Source organism: Hypanus sabinus, chromosome 13 (genome assembly GCF_030144855.1).
Source record: "Hypanus sabinus isolate sHypSab1 chromosome 13, sHypSab1.hap1, whole genome shotgun sequence".
Taxonomy (NCBI): Eukaryota; Metazoa; Chordata; class Chondrichthyes; order Myliobatiformes; family Dasyatidae; genus Hypanus; species Hypanus sabinus.
In genome coordinates, this window is record NC_082718.1 from 56,859,963 (window position 1) to 56,886,801 (window position 26,839).

Here is a 26,839-nt window from a genome sequence, read left to right on the forward strand (position 1 = left end):
AAAGTCTGTTTGGCCTTGGCTCAGAAATGTAGTACTAACTAGTTTGGTAGGACCTCTGAGTTTCACAAAAATATTTTCAAATTACAGATTGCATTTAAAACAAGACTGTATTAATTGCTCAATAAATTTAATGAATACATCTCAATGAGTAGGCTACGTGAAGTGGCAAAGTTAACAAAACATTTCACATCCTATGGTTGAAGTTCCATACCTGTCTGAATCAGGATGATTACTTAATTCTATTGCACAACACATACAAAATGAAAGCCAAGATTTTAGCAAATTTTGAATTAAACGGCTGCAGAACTCGTATTTGGTTACAGAATGCTTCAGTTGTGCTGAGCAAAATTTACCATCTTTATTTGAAGGGCATGTTCCCCCCCACCCCTCCCCCAGAGGGCTGTGGGCCTATGGAAAGAGCTTGAGGAAGTGGTGGAGGCAGGTATGATTATAACATAAAAAAAGTGGATAGGTACATGTATTGGAAAAAAAATTATCGAGTGATATAGGCCAGATGCAGGCAAATTGGATTAGCTTAGACAGGCTATTTGGTTGGCATGCATGAGGTTAACTGAAGATCCCACTTCCAGACTGTAGGACCCTAAGCATCTATAGATGAAACAAAGAAGTGACAAAGAACAAAATGTGAGCCTGGCATCAAAGAAACATGTATTTTTCACTTACCAATGACTTTTACTGTGCCAGTTTCTACTGATTCCCCTCCTTGATTTATTAGTGACAATCCTCCTTTTCTAACTCCAGCTCTATTGCTTCAACGTCATGACGCTATCACTGGACAAAATCCAGCAGAGCTACCTTTGATGGGATTCCCCTGCATTACAGTTAGATTACAAGACCATAGAATTGGACCAATAAGCCCAGAGTCTGCTCCACCATTCCATCATGGCTGAATTATTGTCACTCTCAACCCCATTCTCCTGCCTTCTCCCCCTAACCTTTAATGCTCTTACTAATCAAGGAGCTATCAAAACTTTGCTTTAAATATACCCAATGACTTGGTCTCCACAGCTATCTATAGCAATAAATTTCATAGAATCACCACCCTCTGGCTGAAGAAATTCCTCTTCATCTCTGAACGGATGTCCTTGTATTCTGCGGCTATGCCTTCTAGTCCTAGAACCTTCCACTATTGGAAACATTGTCTCCATGATCACTCTAAGACTTTCAATATTCAGGAGATTTCAATGAGATTTCCCACTCATTCTTCTAAACTCCAGCAAGTGCAAGGGTAGAGCCATTAAACACTCCTCACAAGTTAACCCTTTTACTGCCAGGATCTTTTTTGCGAACCTGTTTTTTCATGTACACAGATCCTGACTTAATGAAAGATCAGCTGCCACAAGTATTTGAATGGAAGACTTCCATTGCTACTTTTTAATTCACTCAGTCAACAAACAGATGATTTCTAACTTTTAAATACTTTTATAACATCATTGTAAGATCTTCAAATTTTTCTAAACATCAAATTTAAATTTTACAGTTCTGGCCATGACAAGAGGTGATATTTTGTCACCAATTTTACCTTCTATCAAAGCTTGTCAGGACATGGTTGGATGGGGCCATCATAGGTCCTCTCATGACCCAACTCCTGAACACAAGGATTGGGCGATAGGTTGGCTGCATTTAGACCAAATGAGGTGAAAAGTCTTATAGAAAAGACTTGGGGATTATTCTCATGCAAATTGTAAATGTTACTTAAAAAATAGTCCAAATCTTTCTGCAACTATTTGACTTGCTCCCTGCTCACTCGGTCCAATTATAATTTCTGACACAGTTAATAAAGCAAATACATAATGCAGAAGACAAATCTCAAGTCAAAGTATACTTAAAAATAATTTAAAATCTACACAATATCTATGAAGAGAAAAATGCTAAATGAAACCAATGCTTACCCTATGTTCAAAGGCAGACTGGGTCTGTTGTCGATACAGTGTTTTCAAAGGACCTCCATCTTTTCCACCACTACCACTTCCCATTCCTGAGAGATATTAAGCAGGTATATTTTAAGCTTATTACAATATCAAATCAAAACATATATTAACCCTGACATTTAAGTCCCTAATAAGAGTAGAAATGAACATCAAGAAGATTGCTCAGATTTCTAATCTGTTTCTAAAGGCAAGGAGACTGATGTATCTTCTGCCTTTTTGGTGCAGGCCAGAGATTAGGTTTCTAACAATTTTAATTTCCTGTTATTCATGAGATACTTCTTTTAAGCTTCAATTCTCTCATTTACAATTTTACCTATTTGAAAACTATATTTCCTTTATTTATTAATTTAATATATATTAAGATGCACCTTCAAATAAAACAATTATTTAAGCAGCTCCAATATTAAAATGTTTACCTTAGTCAGTTATTTATGGATTTCTATTGAATATTTAAACTGTTTCAAGGTCTTACTCAGATCACTTTCTTAAAATCAGAATGTTTCAAATTATACAAAAAGAACAACCCACCCTACTCCATTTTTGTATCTGTAATGTCGATTTAATAAAATTCTTTCACGTTGAGCTCAACCTTTCCAAACTAAAAATTCTTATGTCCATATTTATACAGAAAAAGCTATGCAAATATGACATACCATTACCTTATCAGATCCCAAATGCTATATCAGTACTGGTGGGGAAAAGGTTGACATTGACATTTATTTTATAATAACAGGCATACAAATTTATAAGCAGAAATATTAAAATGTGGGTAAGATCCAAAACTTCTAGAGATAGAACTAATATATTCATGTGCATTCAGGTCCAATGATCCCAAGGGGCTCTACCCTATATTAGATTTCATCACATTATGGAGATCTTCCCATCACATAACAAAATGGAATGCTGACTTTCTATTTATATCTTTTCCTTTAATCATAATTTCCTTACAATTCATAAACATGCAAAGTATTTGCTAAGTTGTGAGGATGAATGGAATTTAGCAGTAAATTCCAATCCAATCTTTGTTGATGTTGGTTTTAGCTGTGCTTTTGATAAGGAAACAGTGTAGACTTACCAATGTTTCTGTATAGGCCTTTGGTTCACATAAGCTAATTTTCTTCAAAAAGTACACAGTACAAAGCAATAGCACAATTTTTATATCTTCCTTTTCAAAAATAGAGAAAAATGAGCTCATGCGAGGTTGTATTGAAGAAAGGTCAATACAGAATTTTTCAAATCCACTTAAAAAAATCATGGAAATAGCTTTAAAAACATCAGGCTTAGCCAGATCAACAGGGAAGTGCATAACCAAATTAAAATAATGAAATAAATATTGTACACAGCAATCAAAACACATACCAAGACAAATATTTAATGAACTACATAAATGCAATGAATGAATGAATGAATGAATGATTGAGTGAAGTGGTTCCAAATAACTAATAGCAGTTGTTCAGTTCTCCTCCACACCCCCCCCCCCCCACCCAATTTCTTAATCAATTGTAATAATTTTGAAAACAGAAATCATTTTGCCAGGACAAATTTGAAGTTTTGAATTTTGAGATTACTAGTAACTGGTAAATGCAGAGCAAAATAAAAATCTCAATTTCTCTTACAAAAACGTACATTAGTTTGATTTGTTTTTCTTGAAAAAGTTCTTTTTTGACAATTAAGTTAGAATAGTTTCAAATTTAGTATGCTTTCTTGCATGTTGGCATGACTGTATGCTTTAACATAACGAATGCAAAATTTTAAGGTACTGAGCACACAGGCTTTCAGAAAAGCAGAAGCATCTTTTTAAATACACCAATCAATCCTACCAGAGGCAGTTAGAAGCAACTCTTCATTGAAAGACACACTTTTCCTCAGACAGACTGGACTTGCATAGCCAGAGTGAGGAGGGGTGAAACTATGCAGAGCCTCAGAACGAAGGAGATGAGCACTTTTATGATGGGGGGAACCGGAAGAAAGAGGGGGGGAACTGGGATAGAGGAAAATCCTAGGCCCCTTGGGCAAAGTTGCTGCTGTAGAAAAGTAGTAGAAAAAAAATGAAGTTGGAGATTCAGAAGATACAGCAGAGAAAATACAGCATGCAAAGTCATATGTAAGCAAAATCAATTAGATATACATTTTGTAAAGTGAACACAGACACAAAATGAACACAAACTGAGACACCAATGAAAACTTTCAGGAGAATGTGAAAACTAAACCAAAACACCTTTCTGCATATTGAATTAAAGTAAGGCATTACTTCCACAGTCATTTCTTTCTATATTTTTTTAAAAAGCTATTCCTTTGGAGGTATCAATTAAATGCTAGTAATGTGCTGTCTTTCAAAGGAAACAGCAGCAGAAAGACTTCTTTGTAATTAAGAACAACACCTTACAAAAAATGAAGTAATTTGGACAACTCCTCAAAATTTATAAATGGCGAGTTGGCTTTGGACACACATTAAGGATAATCTCTCTAAAGTACATTTCCTTCTGGTTTACTTCACTCTAATTACTTAGCAGAAATTGCTTTTACCTCAATTTTTATTTTATTTGGAGAAACAGCATGAAACAGGTCCTCTGGCCCAATGAGACACACCACCCAGTAACCCACCTACTTAACACTAGCCAAATCACACAACAATTTACAATGACCAATTAACCTACTACCAGGTATGTCTTTGGACTGTGGGAGAAGGAAACTCACATGGTTCACAGGGGGAACTTACAAACTCCTTACAGATGGTACTGGAATTGAACTCTAAACTGCCCTGAGCTGTAATACTGTCATGCTAACTGCTACATTATATGGTGTTCATCGTAGAGGATCAACTTTTGAACACAGCGTAGTGGTACTGTTTATCTAAGATGATTTATATATTTCATATTTAAAGCTTTCATTTTTGTTTACTATTATCTATACAGAAGCTACAAACTTGATCAAAAAGATACAAATGAAAATCAAAATCATGAGTTTATAGATATTCTGATATACATTTATACTTAATAGATGGTGAAAAGTGTTCTAAGCAGAGCAGAATAAAAAGGGAAGCATAGATTAAATGTGGTTCATTCTTGTTCTGTATCCTAATAAATAACACCAGGTGAAAAAGCCTTGTTGCTACAGTAAAATTTGTGCATTTTTCTGTGACTGAATACATCAGAATGCCCTCTCTACAGCTGCCTCAATAATTCTGTGTCCATGACATCATTATGTTTATATCCATAACAGTGTGCACAAAATTTTCAAAAAGGTTTTCAAATTAATAAGTATTTAGGAACACTATTTTAAACATATGAAAGAGATGCATTATCATAATAAAACCTGGCGAAGCAGGTTAATATACATATGCAGTAATTGCATTTTTGAACCTTTACCAATCATCTGCAGCAGAGAGGAAAAATCTTGCAAACAATATAGTGGATCAACAGTACAGCCACTAACATCACATCATTATTAAAAGAATAAACCCAGTATGATCACTGCACTGCAAGCTAGGTATCAGATAAAGCATATTCAATACCAATAGCTAGGAACTAGTGTCAAATTTTAGACATTACCACATTACAAAACTTATCAATAGCTCTAATTAATGGCACTTCCTAGTTCACAACTACTACATGAAGTGGAGAGGAAGCACTGCAAATCTCAGTATCGTGCAATGCAGCTAGATGTAGTTTCATACAAAATACACCAACAATTCCCCCCCCCCCCCCACACACACAGCATCTTTAATATTAATTGACTCAATTTCACCAACAACAAATCTTGCTGTCAAGAACATGGGAAATATATTATTATGAAGTTAACTTTCAGATCAGGAAAACATACCACCTCTGATGCTTATACTGACCTATTGACATTATATACCTTGCCTTTTTCTTTGGCTAGACCACAATCAATCTTGGCTGCTTGCCTGTTTAGTTTTAAATAGCTTTCTATCATTTAACAAATTTCAGGTGGTTGTTTTTTTTTAAAGACAGTAGTTCTGATTTCACCCCGAGCAGTTTTGATCATTTCTAGACATTATTTTGTCTCCTTTCTACCCCTTTTCTAGTAATTCTACCAAATGCCTTTTATTTTTTGTAATCCTATCAAGCATTCTATCCTAAACACCTGCCACTCCTACTTATAGACATTTATTTCAAGCGATTTTTGTTTCTGCTGCTGACCATGGAAAAGGAGATATTGCAGAATAGGACCTTTCATAGCAAAAACTGATGAAATTGTTGCATTCCTCCAGTCCAATCATTAAAAGATCATCTATAAAGAACATGCATTTTAGTATGTTTAAATAAAACTTCAAATATTTATATAAGATCAGTACAGATGTGCATTATCATGGATGCAAACATAAAATTTAAGACTGTCGACTCAAAGTAACCTACCTCTTTATACTAAATTCCATGATTTTGCACATGTTCTGGTTTAGTTCTAAATCCTTGCTGATGTTTAATAATTCTAGAACTCTATTACCTAAACCACATTGCCTTTTCTTAGAAACAGTCACTGAAAGTAGTTCTGGTTAAAATAGACTTAACTTTTAAAAACACTGCCGAAATAAAGTTTAACCAAAGATCCATAACATTAATACAAATTTTAAAAGCACAAGAATGGATAAGAAAAGCACAGAAGGCAATGGAAATAGAGACATTTAGATATTTACAAGGCAAATCACTATTGACCTCTGCTGGAAATTAAATGCAGTTGCAAAATCCAATTCTTTATTTTTTTCTCTCTGAAAGACAGACATTAGATATTTCCACAGCATCTGAATTAATTAATTGTGCTTCAAAGTCTTAAAAAATCCAATTTAATTACTATTCTTTATAGTGTAACAAGTGGAAAGTGTGATTAAGTTTTCATAAGCAGAATGAGGTGCTTCAAATGCAAAAACACAAAGTTACAACAAAAAAAAAGTGGGGTGGAGTTGCCTTACCAGTTTTAGGTGTCAAACTCAAATCTGTGTCAGAAGAAGAGGACTGTCGACTGTAGGACTTGGAAGGTGAAAAGGAATAGGTTTGATTTTTCAGTGGGGTGGAGGGTCCAGATGAATGAGTAACAGGGTTGGGATCTTCACTGAAGGGAACCCTGCCAGAAGAAGCGGGAAACACATTCAGTAACCCTGTGCGAAGGATCTAAGATATGATGGAATGACCCGATCTTGGGATGACAGCAGTTGCTTCTATGTGCAGGCTGGGGAAGAAGCCAAAAGGCACAGGACTGCTGTCCAGACCCTGAAGATTCTTGGAAGATATACGGCTGCCCAGGTTTGCACATTATACACAGGTTAAAAATACTGGAGCACAAATCAAACCATGTACTGGAAACCTGAGCAAAATGAGCACACAAATAAAACAACATGACATATGATTTTAAAATACATAATGCGTTCTATTTAGGCAACCAAAAGAAAGCTTGAGTATGCAGAGCTGAAACTCATGTTTCCTTATTCTGGAACACCAATACAGTGCATCACAGCTAAAAATGAAAACAAAACATTTGTTAAGTAAATTTCTAGCATGTCTTAGTCATGTCATCCATAACTATAAACCAAAAAACTTCTCTTTGCATTCTAACTTCAGGAAGATTTTGATCAAATCTACCAAAACTCTGGCCATGTTTCTTGGTTCTGGAGCTGGGTTAATTGTTAAGGGTAGCTTAATGCCTGCCTAGTATTACAGATTGAACCCCAATCCCTGCTTCTCCCCAGCTCCTCAGCCTGTGTAGTCTCATACCAGTGTAGATGAGTGTAGGAACAGACACAGAGAAGTTCTGAGTTAGTCTCGAGCCTGTAGCAGTGTGAATTGGGCTGTTGTGAGTCGAACGGCATCCATGGCTTGGCTGGTGCACCAAAGGAGACCTGACAGAGAAAAGCAGGAGCCAGGAGAAAAAAAAATACACACAAGGCACTGTAAATGCTTTACAGTGGGAGCCAAGGTAATAAGTATCGTTAATTTTTGAGATAATAAACGAGCAGGATTACCAGAAATAATAAATTTACCTGACGTAACCAGCATGCATGTATTAAACTATTTTAAAGTGACATGAATAGCTGGGGTGGTTGCTTGCAAAATTCATAATCAGAAAGGATTTGCCCTACTTTTAAGATATGTACACACACACTTGTGCTGTGGGGGACATTACCAGTTTTATTCACTTCTGAGCCCTGATAAAGGGTCTCGGCCCTGAAACATCGACTTTATTCCTCTCCATAGATGTTGCCCGAGTTTCTCCAGAGTTTTGTATGTGTTGCTCTCACTTTTTTGATGAAGTTTTGCTCCTTTACCTCTCCCAAAATGAGACAATCCATGAAGTCAAGAAAATTGCTGAGCACTCTCTCCATGTAAGGTGCACTTAATTACAGATAACTCACTTTTCTAGTTATTAATCATTATTGAAAATGCCTTCACCATGTTCATAGAAATCTGCAACTCTAAAAAGTAAATTACTTTGAGATTAAAGAAGAAAAACTTGCAAAATAAACCCTAAAGAATTCTCCACATGATCTTCATAAATGCAAGTGTAAAATGAAAATCTTTCCATTTTGGTGTCATTCTTGAACTAATTTTTTTGAACAGAATTGTCAGCTAGCATTTTTCAATTTTCAGCATTATGTTCCTTCACTTAAACAACACCTTAGTACATAAAAATAACTGTTTTCCAATATCTGCCTAATAACTTCAAACATGTTGCAGAAGAAAACAAAAAAAGTTAACTGTCATTCTTAACTTATGATGACAGCAGACAAATAAATTGCACAACACTCCCACTTTAATTATCCTGTCCTGGAAAGGAGTGATTTTCCCAACACAAAGTTCATTATTGTGCACTAAATACACCCTCCTTTGTCAGTCCAACCACAAACCAAAGCCTGGCAAAAAGGGAAGCATATACAATTTACTTTTGTACCCCTTCTGCTTCAGAAGAGCTACAAGAGAATGGCAAACGAGCTCACATTGTGGATTATTGTCCTTTTTCTGATCACAATTACTGGTTGCATGGATTATTAGATTCTGGTCCACCATTGTGTTCAATCATCGCATGATTCATCAAATCTAGGCAACCGTCCAGTGGATCTTTTGGGTTCATAAACTGTAGCAAGATTAGCAATGGCCACTGTAGAATTACATCACTAAAAGCTTACAATCCAGCCACATTCACAGAAACATATATAAATATCTAAAAGCTGCTTTAAGCACATCATTTATGCCAGCTATTTCTTTTCTCCAATAAATTATTTGGAAGGTGCACAAGAGGAGTATTCTATGCGGAATGAACATCTACTTCAAAGTGCTTCACAAACAAGCTTCTTATTAATAGGCCCGTCTTTGCAGAATTAGTTACATAATCAAGTGAGACTGTTGAACATTGACCAGGAAGATCAAAATCTAAGTAAAATTTATTATTGAAGTACATATATGTTACCATATACTGTCTTGGGATTCATTTTCTTGCAGACATTTACTGGAAAATAAAGAGATATAATAAAATTTATGAAAAATTATATATAAACAAAGACTGACACACAACCAATGTGCAAAAGACAAATTCTGCAAATGAACAAAATACAAGAACACAGGTTGTAAAAAAAATCCTTGAAAGTGAATCTGTATGTTGAGTTGTGGTGAATGAAGTTCTCTACGCTGTTTCAGGAGCTTGCTGGTTGTAGGTAATAACTATTCCTGAACCTGGTGGTGTAGAACCTAAGGCTCCTGCTCTTCCTCCCTGATGGTAGTAGCAAGAAGAAAGCAAGTACTTGATGGCAGATGTGCTTAATGACGGATGCTGCTTTCCTGTGTTGGACTGGGCTGTATCCAATACTTTCTAAAGGCATATCTGTTCGTAGCTGGTGATGTTTCCATATCAGGCTGTGATACAACCAGTCAGGATACTCTCCAGTGTGCACTTATGGAAGTTTAAAGGTTTTGCTGAAACCACAAATTTACACCAACTTCTAAGAAAGTAGAGGCATTGCTGTGCCTTCTTTGTAACGGCATTTTATGCTGGTCCCAGAAAAGATCCTGAGATGTGATAATGCCAAGAAATTTAAAACTATTGACTCTCTTCATCTTCAATCCCCAGATGAAGCCTGGCTCATGAACTGTCAACCTCTTCCTCCAGAATTTGATAATCAATTCTTTGATTTTGCTGACAGGTTGCTTTTGTGGCACCATTTAACCAGATTTTCAACTGCACACCTATATGCCAATTTGTCATCAACTAATTCAGCCAAAAACATTGGTGTCATCAGCAAACAAATACAGCACTGGAGCTGTACTCAGCCACACAATCCTGGGTATAAAGTGAGTAAAGCAGGGGGACTAAGCACACTGTATGTGTTGCACTGGTGTTAGTGGCGAGTGTGGCAGGAATGTTGTCATCTGGCAAAGGTAAACTTTCTCTTCTAACTACTAATCCAGTCCTCAAGTGACTAGTATACAAATTAACTAAATAGTAAACACAACTGGCATAATTACAATTAACTGTCAAGAATGAAATAACGGATTAACTTTACAAATCTTTTTTTAGGTTCTTTACAACAAATTATAGGTGCTGCTCAAGAAAAATGTATACATAAATATCTAGCATGCATTAATTTCTTAAGAATTAGAGAGCACATCTGGTACAAAAAGCAAATTGGCTGTTTTCTCCAGCTTTAAAAAGAGCGTTTTTCATACCTATCAAATCAAGATTGAAATGATACAATTATGTACAAAACAGAAATCTGATAAATTAACAAAAAAAATCTAACAGTACTAACCAAGAACTCAATTCCATAGATTTAATTATTGGAATATTTTGATAACTAAAAAATGCATAACAAATCATATTTCACATTTCATAAAAGAGAGCAATTTATATATACAAAATCAATGCATAAACTAATAAAATATGTAGTTGTTGCATGTCAAACTCATAATTTGTTTCAAATGAATAACAAAGTTTTGATTGTTTAGAATGATTCAACCTGCAGTAATTTCTAAAGCTGTTCAAATACTAAGCAAAATATGAATCAATAGCAATGATCACATCTTAAAAAGATGAGAAAATTAACAATGACACTGTCCTGACTGAAGAGGAAAACAGCATAAAATTTACAACCTGAAAACAATTCAGCCTAATTTGCCAATGCTTATGCTCTAACATAAGCATCCTTCCACTTTACTCCATCTCATTTAATCAACAGACATTACCCTATCCCTCTATTATCAACAGTGCACATATTTTTGTATTCGAACAGCCAAACTTGTTCATAGGGCCACTCACAAAAACACCACCTTTAACTGTACTAAAATCTCTAATCAAAATCTGTAGATGCTTGAAATCTCAAATAAAAATAGTACCTGAAGTTTGGGAGAGTTCTTTTGGACCAGAAATATTAAATCTGTTTTCATTCTAAAATTTTCAGTCAAGTATACAATTCTTAATGACTTGGTTCTCTCTGCTCCCTTCCCATTTCCATGCTCCTTCTTAACTCTGCCACTTTGCTGTCCATCCACTGATCTATGCTGCTGCACTGACAGGTCCACACACATTCCTGGTGCTCCTTTCCATAATGCCAGATTTGCAGCCATAACTAGCCGAAGAGCTGAATCTGAACCAGTATCTAGACTGAGGTCCAGAAGATACAGCCACATCCAAAATGGCATCTGGGTCTCCAATTCCTATTTTATCCACTGGTGATTAGCTCCTGGGTCCCATGTTGAAAGTACCACAATGACCCAGTCCTAGCTTGAGTGGGTCTTGGGAATCAGGTGGAGTGTGAGGATGGGAAGATGGACTCAATCTCGAATCAGGTGTAATGCTCCAGAGTCTTAAATGCATTTATATTATTCAACTTAATTACTCCAGGATATTGCAATTTTAAAGATGCAAAGTTCATGAAAGTTGTTGGTTCGTCATTGGGACTGTTTTTCAATGAAAACTGAAAAATGCCACACAGACAACTAGATTATGGAATTGAAATTCAAACACAAACAGGTCAAACCATGGGATGTCATAGAAATTTCCTGAGAAGGTTCAATTAAGCGGTCAGGCTAGTTAGAAGCCAAGATCTAAAACCCAACAGAGCCAAACAAGTGTTAGGCAGTGATATCAACCAAACTCTGGAAAGAATGCAACCTGGACCTGCTTCTTCAATATCTTTCAAAGGAGGAAAACTGCAATCCTTACTCAGTTTGACATCTCCAGACCTATGCTTTTGTGGTGGACTCCAAAATGCCATGTAAAGTAACCTAGCAATCCATCAATTTGTTTGGCACCATGCTTAACAGACAGAAAGAGTAAAATTAGACAAACCACCTGATATTAACTTAGGCACCAAATTCAGACATGGCAAATTTGCCCCGAGACTTGTTGACTTTGTAAAGTCCTCCATACAATCATCTGTGAACTTTTGTCTAGACTAAATAGTCTTGTCATGCAAAGGTCTGGCAATAGTCATACTCACAATAATATCAAAAAAATATGCCCAATTTTCCATTACAAGGCAGGGTACAAATTATTTAACAAGCAGAAAGACCCATTGTGGGGCTCCTTACCTGTAGCTCCACAAATCCTCAACATTGGCTCCACACCCTATAAAATCTTGTGGCATTAGGTAAACCACAGGTAAGGAAAGCTCCTCCAGGTTCCACCCACTATCCTTCCCTAGCTGAGCCAATGCTCTAAAATAATAAGAAACATTCTGAAGAAGCTCTGAAAGTACCAATGGCACAGAATGCACTAAGGGTGCAGTACATCATTCTTCATCACCATTAAATACCTCGAAGCACCACCCCAGACTAACATGTCCAAATTCTGAAGGCTACAACTCACCAAATTAGTTCTCTAGTGAGTAATGAATAAGCTAACATGAGGGATACTTGGCTGTGTTCCCAATGCCTACCCATGGTAGATACTCCTATCCACAAAAGTACTGGCAGAAGTGATCACTTTTAGAAATACGCCAAGGTTGCACTTCACTGCGTTCTGTGGCACTACAAAGGTACTAAATGGGATAGGCTCACAACAGATGTGCCAGCTCAAAATGGACATCAATAGCACCACAAGTGTACATCTCCACAATCTACAGCCCCGAGATCCAGCAAAATCTGTCATTCCAACATTACTATCAAAATAATAAATCAAATCTGTTCAATCAGGAACATAGAAAGGCAGGCTGGGAGTAGCAACAGACAAAGCTAATGGAGGTGCTAGCTAAGTGAAACTGCAATATAGGATTATTTGCATGGCAAGCAGCAAAACAAAACAAGAATGGAACACAGTTTCCTTTCCTGGGCATTATTCCCTCTAGAACTTTTCTCTAATTTTCTGGACATGAAAATCAGAATAACTTCATTTACTATCCAATCCTTCACTGAAACCTAGTATGTGTATTCCTCATTTATACAATTTGTTTCTCTATTTCATCCATCTTGTTGACATTGCTTCTCTAAGGCTACGTCCACACTAGACCGGATAATTTTGAAAACGCTGGTTTCGCGTAAAAACGATAGGCGTCCACACCAGGCATTTTTGAAAATACCTCTGTCCACATTAAAACGGGTATTTGGGTGAATCTGCTCCTACTGGACATGCGCAGGGCACATCTACAGAAAACAAGCGACACGTTTGCTGTCGAATCCCGCTGTGAAAGTGCACGTTTATGCAGTTAGAGACTAAAAAACAAGGAAATAGCCAAACGACGGATAGCTGCTGGGTCTCACGCAGGACTTAAAACTTAAAAAAAAACAAATACTGGAGTGTATGGAAGCAACTGACAGGGAATTCACGGACTGTATGTCCTGGCTGTTGATGAACATTGAAAAACTGACTAACTCTGTTGCACTAATAAAGCACCTTGTTAAATGTATAAAACATGTCTGCATCAGTGTTCTCTTGTATTTCCATACAACGTTACATTAGGCTGTTACACATCTATTGTCAGAGAAGTACTTGCATAAGTAGGTAAACCACCTTCATACAAGCAAGGACAGAAAACAGGACAAAGTTGAGTATACTTATTTATTGTAAGTTATGGGTCAAAGTATTTGATGAACACATTTCTAACTCTTATGGCTTCAGTCTCATTGCCCTCTGTTCTGAAATTGTTAGGTTGTGTGGCTGATTGTGTTCAAGAAAACAATGAAATGCTGCGCTGCCACCACCATCTCTTCCTTCTCGTCATGACAGCATTTAAAAAAATCTCCGGTTACCCCATCTACACTACTCTACCCAATCAGCGTTTTCAAATTTACACATTCTAGAGTGCGTTTTAGAAAAGCTCCGTTTTCAGGGGAGGAAAACGCCATTTCAGTGTGGATGGAGGGTCAAAACGAAGAGGAAAAAGCTTCGGTTATGGATTTACCTGGTCTAGTGTGGACGTAGCCTAAATGTTTGCAATTTAACCTTTAATTCTCAACACAATTCCAAGATTTCACAGCACCAAAGGAAACGGGATATGATGGTGGCTATGCCTAGTACACATCAATGTGGTCACACTCACTTGCTAATAAATAGGCCTGAATGCTGAGTTCCTCCAGCACTGAGTGTGTGTTGTAAATAGGGCGTTGATGACTGTTACAATGATAATGGACATCAACTACAAAACTCTGTAGGGCATCCTGGTTGGATTAGGCTGTATAATTGTAAAGTTTCCTTGTAGTTCCACTTTCTGATGTTTGTATTTTTATATATTTACCTATATACATGTGATTATTCTGTGTTTTCTAATGATTTCAGATGCTTTTGTAAAACTTGTTTGCAGTTGTGGGTATCACATTACTTGAGTGGTATTTATTGCTGTTAACAAATTGGTATAAGAAGGCTAACCTATATTGCATTAGCCTTTCTCTGGCTGCTAGGCTCTGTTTTTGCTACTCTCTTAATAAACAATCACAAGTAACAAGTTTTGTCCCTCCTCCTGTTCTTACTCCATCCCTGATATATTTAGTATTTTCCCCCTTCCTCTTTTTTTCTCTCTCTCTGCCCATCACTCTGCCTGTTCTCCATCTCCCTCTGGTGCTCCCCTTCCCTTCTCCCTTGGCCTCCCGTCCCATGATCCTTTCCCTTCTCCAGCTCTGTATCCCTTTTATCAATCACCTTTCTGGCTCTCAGCTTCATCCCACCCCCTCCAGTTTTCTCCTATCATTTTGCATTTTCTCCTCCCCCTCCTACCTTCAAATCTGTTACTATCTTTCCTTTCAGTTAGTCCCGACAAAGGGTCTTGGCCCAAAATGTCGACAGCGCTTCTCCCTATAGATGTTGCCTGGCCTGCTGTGTTCCACCAGCATTTTGTATGTGTAACAAGTTTTATGATTCACTCTTGACCTCTGAAGAACTTCAGCTTCAAAAGCATCAGTATCTAACATAGTGCTACAAAAGGTGCTAAGTAAATTTACCATTCTTGCACATTCAAAACAAATGCCAGTAATGGGTATTAGCCATAAGATTAGGGCAGCCAAAGATAACCAAACAAGACTACATTCCAAAATACCAACAATTCAACATGGTGCTCAGAAATAATTCATTTAAATGAATGCCTTAAAATCACCTAAAAAAATGCACTAAGGAATCCAATGAGGCTTTGCTATAAAGTAGGGGATAAAGCAATGACACCCATTTCCCATTAAAGATGTAATGCAAAATTAAAACAGACAACCTAACCACTGGACGTGAATGCTCTTAAATGGATCAGTATCAATTTCTTGAAGTGACAATTCTCATTTGCAGATTCCAAAATATTAAAAACTTATTCTGTTTGCCTTCATTCTCTCCTATATTATCCGATGACCCCCCACAACATTTCTAACCTTAAATATAAAAAAGTTTTTGCTATATGCTGAACATTTCATCAAGAAATTCTACACTTCCATTCTCTAATGAAGTCATAAATTTGCAAAATTATTTAATTTTGCACACAAAATAAAATCACGCAATACACTCCAAAAGTCTTGAAGGAATCATGCTAAATATGAGAAAAAATATAACATGCTTAAGCTAGGATTCCAAAGAAGTTGCCAGTTAAGAGTACACTCATGCACCATATGTAGAGTGAAGGGAAATATGATTAAAGTAACAACTGCAAGTGAGAGATATGGGTTTTCCTTATTGGATGTATTTGTTATAGATTTGGCTGAAATGTGTAAATACTGAAGGCTTTAGGATTCATCTGTAGTTTTTTTTAAACCAGAAAGAGCTTTCAGGACTTTGGCAAGTAGCCAATTTAATCAGGGTGAACAATTGACCTGACCTAACAAAGAATTTTAGGCCAGAGAAGGAAAACAGAGATGCAGAACCCTTGGATCCAAAATATTGTCTTCTTCTAGTCAGACTGCTTGAACTGTTAGGAATAATCAGAGTACTCAATGGATATACAGGAACTACAATAAACTGCAAGTTTTTATTAACACTGGTGAAGGACAGGGTTCAGCCACAGGCATGGACATACAACTAATTTCATCTCCCTTGACAGAAAGAGGGTGAGAATGAATGAGATTCACCATGCCCCATCAACAGCTCATGGCACATTCTGTAAAAGTGTGAGAATGTACATGCATGCATTTGTACATTAGTATTTACAAGACTTTATGATGTATAGACAGCGATGCTACAATATGTAGATTGCAAATATTTGCTGCCTTGGATTCACAGGGGAGTTCCTTAGTATGAATGAATGAGCCTAGAATTACACCTAGCTAAATAACAATGCTTTCAAGAGAAAAGGAAAGCAATTTCAAGTTAACAAAAAGCACACTTGAAGGCACTTTGCATCCTTATTGTAGTGTTTTGAATACTCTGTGTGACAATGTTTTCTCTAATATAGACGGCTGAAATTTTAACCACCAGCTGCTTTAGTGGAGTAATAAAGCAGTTTATATCTAAATGGGCCCTTTCAGACCACCTTGTCCATGCTGCAGTGATGCCTATGCCACCGGACTGCATTAGGTCTATATTCTTCCAAACCTTTCCTATTCATGAACCTGTCCAATTATATTTTAAACACTGATTGTAATACCCGTAACCCTTTCTGGCACTTTGTCCCATATACCCACAATGTGTGAAAAATATCTATCTCAGATCCCCTTCAAATCTTTCCTTCTTCATCTTAAACCTAGACACTCTAGTTTTAATTCCTTCAAATTAGAAAAAAAAACTGTGGTAATCTGCCGTATTTATACTCCTCAATTTTATAAATAATGTCAACCCTCAGTCTCCCTTCACTTCAAGGGAAAGCAGCTTCATCTTAGAAGCTAAACCCTCCAGTCCACTCAACGTTCAAATGAACATTTTTTTTTACACCCTCTCTAGCTTAATTACATCCCTTTTATTGCATGCCAACAGAACTGCACACAGTAGTCCATTTGTAGATTAAACAATTATTTGTACAACTGCAACATGACAGCCCAAAACCAGGAACAAAAATCTATCATAAAACTAGGAGCAACAGAATAATCAAGTGTATTCAATGTTCATAATTGTTTTTATAACTCTGAATATTTGGCATGTTATAAATTTTTCATGACAAAGATGGGATTGTTACTGCAATGGTTGAAGGACCATTTATACCTTCTTGCTATTGAGCTTTATACTAATGAATCTTTGGGTTAGCGCCCATTAATTTTCTTAAGGGATTTCAGAATAAATGGGATTTACAATTACAATGAGTCTTTGTATTCAGCCATGCTCAAATATAATTGTAGAACAGACATAAGTCTTGCATGCAACAGAAGAGAAATAATGCAGAGAGAGATTGCACATACTTGTAGCCTTATATTATACTATACTTACTCTTTCAGGTCTTTGGATGGAGAACTACATGGAGGTAGTAATGATGTAGCGGCATTACTCAGTTTATCCAGTGTACATGCAGTCCCAATAGCACGTACCACTAGCCCAGATTCTCCTTCCAAGTCAAAACACTGTAGATAGCCCACAACTGCATTGCCTCCCATCTCAAGAACCTTGAGGCCAATTTTCCTTTGCAGTTCACCTATTGAAAAAACTATTCAGTGTCACTTTTGTTTTACTATAAAGACAAATATAACCATGTGAAAAAGCATCAAAGAAAAATAACAAGATAAACTGATGTTTCAGAGTAACCTAGCAGCACCTGAATTATGACACAACTAGAGACAGTACCACATTTACGGCGGATGTCGCAGATTGTGACTGAAATATAGGATTCCAGTTAATTGGGACACATCAGGACCAGTATATTTTGGCCTGATTTAGTGGCTGGAAATAGTTAAAAATGTATAAAAAAAAACACAAACTACCAGTTAAGTGAGTAACAAATTATGTATTTAAATGAAATACAGAACAAATCAGATTATCAATTCTACTACAGTACTACAAATCTGTACATTAGTTCACAAGTTATCAATAAAAGAATTCATTCACTGTATGCTGTCATGTTCTTTTGATTGACAGTAAATGAACAAAATCAATGCAGACACTTAGGGTAATTTTTCGGCTAGTGTCAAATCTTCTTGTGTCATGTCGGTAAAGGTCTGAACTGTTTTTTTTAAGTCAAAACGAAAAACAAAATTACCAAAACTCACTGCTTTTTGAATCAATGTCTATATGGACCCAAGTACGCACAACTGACGCAATTTAAAAAGGTATTCTCTCGAGGCATGGTATAGTGTCTAATGGCCACACAAGTTAGTAACTGTTCAGCAACAACCTCCTGTTCCAATCAAGTGGAACAGTGTCCCAAATAAACAAAGGGAATCCCGGCTATTTTCTCGATTAGTTTTTGATCTTTAAGAGTTGTCCCAAGTAAGTAGCTGTCCTGCTTAATCAATGGCCCAATTAATTGGAATCCACTGTACAACTGTAATGACAGGTATTGTTTTGATGCAGTAAGGTACTACCACTTCAGCTAATGGATTATTTTGAAACCAACTCTTTCATAGAAAACAAATCCAGTGAAAATTAGTACAGCTACAAATCAACAAATTAATTCAGGTATTTAAAACTTTGGTCATAAACACAAAAGACTTTTGTTAATATAATAAGTAGAATAATTCCTTGGAATACTACTTAAACCACAAAACCTATAAATTTGGTGGGGTGGGGGGGAAGGAAAAAGAATTATCATAGAATTGTACAGTGCAGAAACAGGCCCTTTCAGCCCACCTTGTCCATCTATAGGTAGGCAATCTAAGGTACTTTGACTGGCCCATGAGCAAATATTGGGATATTATGCTCTGGCCCACGAGCAATTTTTCCTTATTCTGAGTGTTTCACGCGACCACACTGATGGACATGCATGGCGTCTTGATACACTGGCCCCAGGTTCCGTTTTGTTCCAAACCAAACACTGGTATGATGGGAAGGCAGACTACCTTATTAATATGTATTAGGTACTCTCCGTGCACACGCAGGTTTTCAGATGGGATCATTCAAATTTGTAAACAGAAACAGCGTCACAGTGTTTTAACAAGAAATCCACACTAAATATCCAGATATTTACATGTGCTATGATACTTGTTGAATAACTCGCATTTCGAAATAAAATTGAAGAAAAAAAATTCCAATGGCAATGAATGCCATTGACACTGAGTGCCAAAATTTCCAAGACACTTGGACACTAGATTACTTCTTCATCCAGTAAGCTGGGAAACCAGTTTGTCTCACTTGCCTAGAAAATGTGGCTGTGAAGAAGGTGGCAAATATCAGTCAACATTATGAGACCTGCCATAGTGGAAATTTTAACAAAGTTACTGGGCAAGCAAAGAAAGATGAAGTTGAGCAAATGAAGGCTAGTTTCGGAAAACAAACATATTTTTTTGCAAAAAAGCAGTGAAAATGAAGGAAATACCCCTGCCAGCTACGGAGTCTCAAAATGTATTGCAGAAAAGATGAAGCCTTTTACAAATGGAGTTTGTCAAAGAATGTATACTGGCAGCAATGGATATTGTTTGTCCTGAAAAGAAATCTTTATTTGCATTTATCAGCCTGTCAGCAACAACGATCACACGGCAAGTTGAAGAAATGTCAGCAGATGTTAAAAATTATGGGAGTACCAGCTTCAAAAAGGAAATTGTGCACATTTTTCTACTTTTCAAAAAAGCAAAGCACAAGATCCAGGCATTTTTGTGAATATGGTCCAAGAACCGAGAAGGCAGTTTTCATCTCATTTTGCTGATTTCTGCTTGCATGCAAATGAGTTCAAGCTGTTTGCTACTCAGTTTGATGTGGAAGTGGACACTGCATCAGAAATTTTTCAAATGGAATTGATTGAGATGCAGTGTGATGACATATTGAGATCAAAATTTCACTTTGAAGATGTGTCAGTGCTTGACTTCTATAGAAAATATATTAATCCAAGTGGGAAGTATCCTAACTTAGTGGACCATGCAAAAAAAGATGGCATCATTGTTTGGCAGCACTTATCTGTGCGAGCAATTATTTTCAAAAATGAAGCACACCAAGAACCATTCGAGAACAAGATTGACTGATGCCCATCTGGATAATGTCTTGCTCCTGGCATCAAAAAGTCTGACACCCAATATTGAGAAGTTTTCAAGCAACAAATGGCATCAAGCTTCACATTGATTTATTGACTGTTTGCATTAAAATTTTCTTTTTTATTATACTTAATTTACCACCATTCAATGCATCATGTTCATACGTTTTATGTTTAAAGATTCTTTGCGTCCTTTTAATAGATTCAAAAGATGCCTTGATTGAAATAAATTGCAACTAAATTGAGTTCTTTGATTACTAATTGGCATCCTTGGTTAAGCAAAAATGATTTTCTAGCATGCGTTATTTATTAATTTGAGGCAAACCATAACTAGATGTATTTAATTGGATAATTCCCGTATTTCAATTTTTTTATGGCATTTATCTGGGCCACTGTCTACTCATTAATATGCAATCTGGCCCACAGAGGCAAAAAGGTTGCCGACCCCTGACCCCTATTGCCAAATTGTCTGAAATAGGCCCATTTCCCTACATACCTTTCTCATCAAGCTACCCATCTCAAGGTCTTTTAAACATAGTAACTGTACCTGTCTCCATCACCTCCATCAAGATCTCTTGCAGCTCTTCCAGATAACCTGTAGAATTTATTCCTTCTCATTGTAAACCTGTGTCCTCTAGTTCTAGACTCTCTTGCCCTGGGACAACTTTATCTATCCTATGTATACCCTTGGTAATTTCATAAACCTTTATCAGGCCATTCTCAGCTTCCTGCATTTTGTTGAGAATAAAACCAGCCACTCCTATTTCTTCCAGCAAAGGAGGATGGGAGGTAACTTGACAGAAGTATACAAGGTGAAAACAGGCACAGATTGTTTAGATATCCAGAGTCTTTTTCCCACTGCAGAAATGGCTAACTTGAGGAGGCATATTTTTAAGATGACTGGAAGAAAGTATAAGGCAGGATGTCAAGGGTAAAGAGTGCTGAGTGCCTGGAATGCCCTGCCAGAGGTAGATGCATTACAGCATTTAAGACACTTTTAGACACATGGATGATATAAAAAAGGGGAAGGGGCATGTAGGAAGGAAAGGTTATTGATCTTAGAAGTAGGTTAAAATGTTGGCACAACATCATAGGCTGAAAGGCCTGCCCTCTCCAGTCTCATAGCTACAGCTCTGCCATCCAGGCAATTTTCTAGTGAATCTTTTCTGCATTCTCTCTTCCTGTTACTTTCTTTCTGTAGGGTGGCAACCACTTTAAATAGCATACTTGAAATGTAGTCTAGTCAGTGATTTTATAGCTGCATCATAATGTCCCATTACTTGATGAAGTGAGGAAAGAGGTGCTATTCTGGTAATTTGAAAAAAATGCAACCTAGTGTACACAGGAGTTAGCAAGAACAGAAAGCAGGAACAAGGAGTGAGAGAGTAAAAAACAGAAACTTTTAAAAAATGAGTCAAAATTTGAATGGTAAATTGGGACAATATGAGGTCATGATTAAAGAGTGAGAGCATGTTCAAACAGTGAGAAAGCAAATAGAAACAAAATATTATTAGCAGTGGGAGTGAAGCAAAGCATAAAACAACCACAGAACAAAATCAACCTCTTTGGAGACACCACTATCTAAACCTGCCACAGTGTATTCCCCAAGGAAAAAAAAGTGAAGGATGCTTCAGATAGATGTTTTGTTGATAATAGGATGGGAGAAGGCTTGAGTTCAGTATTGCTGTTAGCATGGACTGGCTGAGCTCAATGGCCTGTTTCTGTGCCATAACCCCATGAAACACCCACATTGTGCACTATCTATTTTAACATTATGTTGTGAATCAACAAACACAAGAGGGAATCAGCTCATTATTTATTTGCCAAATGTGTATTTCATGAATTGCATTTGAGACTATGTATGTATGTATGTCTGCCTGTTTTGGTCACATGGTTTAATAAGAATGAACCTCTAATACATGCTTTATGTGGAGTCTGATGAAGATTCTTTGAAACATTAACTTTTTCTTCCCAACAAATGTGGCCTGACCTGCTGAGTATTTCCAGCATTTTCTGTTGCACCCTGCTAGATCAACTCATGCTTATACAGACTCTAGAACTGGCTGTTAACTATCAATAAGCATTATTATCTTTCAATTGTAGCACCCATCCCAGGTTCAAAATTTGTTTCCACAATCCACATTAACATTTCTCAAGGTAATGCTACAGTTTCAAATAAGCTCTAAAAATGTTTTTATTACGTAAAGATTTTGCCAACAATCAGCAAGATTTTCTACCTGACATCAGAGAGATTAGCCTCTGCCTAGCTTCATTCGATGCCCTGGGTGTACGTATCCTGTCGATCCACTGGTACTCAGGATCCTCATTTACTACTAATTCTTCAACAAATCCATGGATTGTTACTGCTTTGTAGCACTTGGGAATGGATGTAGCTGTGGGGAGAAATACACATATTTGTGTGACTACAGAGTTGTGTGGCCTATAGATTATTTATACCTTTAAGTGAGAACACCGCTGTTAGGAACAACCCTGTTCAGTTGCACACAGAAGAATTTAATAAGAAATATCTGTTCATCAAGTATTGGATGACAACAAGGTACACTGACAAACTGGAGACAGGGAAGTGGTGGAAGGAAAATAGAGATAATATCATCATTGAAATTGATGCTATGTTTCCTCTGAGGAAACGTAGGTTTCCTCAGAGCAACCTACGGAAGTGAGACGAAGGGAAGGATCACTGGGGAACATCAGAGGAGACAAATGCATGAATGAGAGGCAAGGCACATGGTTAATTCTCTTAATGCAGTTAAGCAGAACGTAACCAGGAAAGTGAAGAACTGTACAGCAGGATAGTAGTGAAAAGTTAGTGGAGGCACATGGTAGGTCCCCTACTTTCAGGAGCCATCAGGTAACTTTAGGTAGGTTGGGCGGTGCACTCAGATGCAGGAAACTCGCTGGGTTCAAAAAAACCTAAGGTGTAACTGTTTGTCCTTTACGACTCTTTCACTATCACAAGATTGCTGGATATGGAGAACAATGTCCTGCAAGTCTACCCATCAGTGAGTTACTTAGCAGCGGTGGAGCTGGACATATTGCGCACCATGTTGTAGCCTGCTTCAGCTGCCCAGGAAGAAGGCAACAGAGGTGGTACGTGGAGCGCAACCTGACTGTGAGGGTGAGTATCTTGGATGCTTTTGTTGTGTTACGCATTGATAATGTAAAATACTCCGAGCCTGATTCACCAGATCATTGGTAGGAGCAATGGTTGTGCAGCTCCCCACCTCAACTGTGGCATGGACTAGCCCCTCATTCTTGCCTTGGGGTTGTTTGTTGCAGTCACTGAGGAAGGAGAGGCCGGAGCTGGTTGTGTGCCGCTGGCCCTCCCGTTGGTCCTGTCCTCCAGTGTTCACTTGGTGAGAGAAACTGGATTGAAACATGGCTCAGGGCAACATCCACGCACCATCAATCTGCAGACTATAATACTCAGGGACTTGGATTATATTAGGATTTTATTTTTAATTATTTTGGTAACTATGTTCTTCCACTATCATAATTATATGCATATGTACTGTGTGCTGTATGTAACTATTGGTTCTGCGCTTTGCACCTTAGTCTGGCTGTATTCATGTGTAAGGATGAATGACAATTAAACTTAAATTTGAACTTAATATCCATGTTTCACCTTGACATGTGCAAGGAGGACAAGTCAAGACACTGAGTAGATCAATTAGCTTTAAGACATCTTTACTGATGTGGATCAGTGCCATCTTGGTAGTCACTGTTCATTGGAAAGGTTGGGCAAAAAGATAGCAAGTAATTTATTCTACAATATCCAATTTTGTATAGATCAAAGCTCAATCAAATTTGCTCCTAAAAAAACTGGCACTGCAGGAAGATGTACGTATATTCAGATGGACAACTTGTAAATTGTTAATAAATTATGCATACCATGAGTCTATGAGTTCATAAAACTACTGACCAAAATAGGACAAACTTACTGCAAAAAAACTTGACTCCACACGATGATTGTCTGAAGCGGTTCAAATCATTGAAGAGATCTACCTTCACCGTGACATTAATTTCTCCTCTGATACCTGTTTAAAAAATTATTTTAACATAACTCAGTAAAGACAGCTTTTGGGGACAGTTCCCAGTAATCACAAGGCAGGTAGGAAATAAGCAAAAACCTGAAGAATAACTATTAGCTTTGTTTTTTGTGGCTGAGAAGGAGTGGACATGCTAAAAGTTCCCTTCAGTATCCAGGAACAACTACTACTAAACCTAAAGTGTGATGGGGTGTAAAATCCACCTTGTTCCTGGAGCTAATAGTTATTACCCAGTGACTTCCCTGAGCTACGAAAACCAGGCTCACAGTTACACTGTGGAATTTATTATCGCACCACAAATGTGCAGAATGCCAATCCATCCATCGGCAAGCAACCATACCCTTGCATTACAGGTCCACGACCTCCAGCTCCTGATCACAATTGCCCATCCTTCCCGACAGCTGTCTAAATCCACAGCAGACGTCAGACTCTCACGTTCCATTCTCCAAATGCTGATTTCCCAAACCCAGTATCTGCATATTTTTGCCTAGGCCCCCTCTCATAACTGGTTTCATGTGATGGCTAATGTTTAGGGAATTATATTTCAATAAAAAAATCTTGGATCTTATATCTTAGAACATTACTTAGAGTTAACAAAACATTTTCCTACTTTTTGACCATACAATAAATCTCAAGACCACAATTCACCTGTATTACGGCTATTGGAAAACAATGGAAAATACTTTCACGTGACTGAGAATCAGTACAGGTTTACTTTTCCATATCTACCATTTGTTGCAACTGAAATATTTTGCTTTGTGGACTACATATGTTATATTATTCATGAAAACAGAAACTCTAGCTGTAGACCTCATGATTAATGCGCATTACCAATGATTCTCAGCATAACAGAAGAATATTGATATAAACTCATAACTTATCAAAAATTGTACTCACCATGAATAGTGTCATAGATTGGAAACCAGCCAGAAAGAATGGCTGCTGCTTCATTGGATAATAAAGGATCAATGTCAATGTACACTTTCCCAATAGCATCATTAGCACTGTAGGTATCATGATCTAGGACTGTGATCTGTAGTGGCTCATCTTGCAAGTCTTCATCATCAACCTGCAAGGACATTCCTAATTATTAAAATACATGAATTACTTCCCCTGATTAAACACTACTTCTACAGGTTGTCCTGTCAGTGCAGTGCCCATGACCAATAGTGTTCTTAGTTAAGATTACCAACAGGATAATTCTTTCCTCTATCACACTAGTGAACCAAACAAAACTCCCCTGGAATCACCTGTCTGTTAGATCAACTACAACTTTGATATTTTGAACACAAAAGATTCTGCTGATGCTGGAAATCTACAGCAACAACCAGAAAATACTGGAGGAACTCAGCAGATCAGGCAGCATCTATCAAGAGTAATAAACAATCAACTTTTTGGGCTAAAACCCTTAATCTGAGCTTAATCTTTTAAAATCTTCCCAAAAGTTATATTAGAGAAAGTCAACTCTTGGTTCCTTCATGAGGATCTGTAACCCAATAGGGGTTCAGGGAAAAACAATGAGGTAAATGAATACTGCTATTATCTCAAGAAAAGGGATTCTGCAGGATGCCTTCTGAGATGCTTATGTCATCAGTCCTGGATGACTTGGACTACCAAGATAGGCCATGTATACTGCAGCTAGGGTAGCACTCCTTTCACTGACAAATCAAAACCCACATGCCTTAAATTCAGTGATAGTGCATGTTTTTTTGTCCATGAAATTTAAATTTATGATTTGTCTTAACAAGAGGCAAAATGCAACAAAGTTTGCCAGAGGAATTAGGTATGCATGATGCCAACTGAAATAAACCTTACCTCAAATTTAAACCATTCTGAATTCCATTGGGGATTAAGCGATTTGTGGTACACATCAGTCTTAAATGTTGTATTGCCAAACTTTACCTGCAGGAACAATAGTTTTATGAGCATTTAGCATTCTTTGTTAAAATCTATTCATATTAAATTTAGTTATAAAACAAATATCCAAGCTGCAGTCTTTCTTAAACTATAAATGGTACCTCTATTTGGAGGCAGTATCTCCCATTGGCGGACAGGGTAGACGCTGAAATGTTTTCACTAATCACAAACAAGGTGGTAAGGTTACAAAATAAGGGGCTAGTCATTTTTTAAAAATGCATAGAAACTTCCTCCCTGTCATATTGAATCTTTGGAATTCTATGTTCCCAACAAAGATGGAGGCCAAATAATTGGACAATTTTATGATGGAGATTGAGGGACAATAATGGACAAAATGGAGGAAATAGGGGATTAGGAAATTGGTATAGGAATTGAGACTAACACAGATGAGCCACTATCATACTGAATGGCAGGGAAGGTTTGAAGGACCAGATAGACTACTCCTGCTCCTA

The 26,839-nt window shown here is 37.2% G+C and overlaps 1 protein-coding gene across 17 annotated transcripts in view; it reads right to left on the bottom strand.

Annotated features, from left to right (window-relative positions):
- Positions 1-26,839, bottom strand: part of c2cd5 (C2 calcium dependent domain containing 5) — a 121,278-nt gene that overhangs the window by 85,308 nt on the left and 9,131 nt on the right. For 7 of the 17 annotated variants that reach the window (XM_059987676.1, XM_059987670.1, XM_059987667.1 and 4 more), the window contains exons 3-10: positions 26,286-26,372; positions 25,368-25,539; positions 24,363-24,458; positions 22,641-22,796; positions 17,718-17,931; positions 9,372-9,410; positions 6,883-7,034; positions 1,914-1,999 (exon numbers count right to left, since the gene is read on the bottom strand). In XM_059987676.1, coding sequence (XP_059843659.1) covers positions 1,914-1,999; positions 6,883-7,034; positions 9,372-9,410; positions 17,718-17,931; positions 22,641-22,796; positions 24,363-24,458; positions 25,368-25,539; positions 26,286-26,372 — 1,002 coding nt within the window. The other 10 variants (XM_059987673.1, XM_059987678.1, XM_059987677.1 and 7 more) reach the window with 8 other exon arrangements.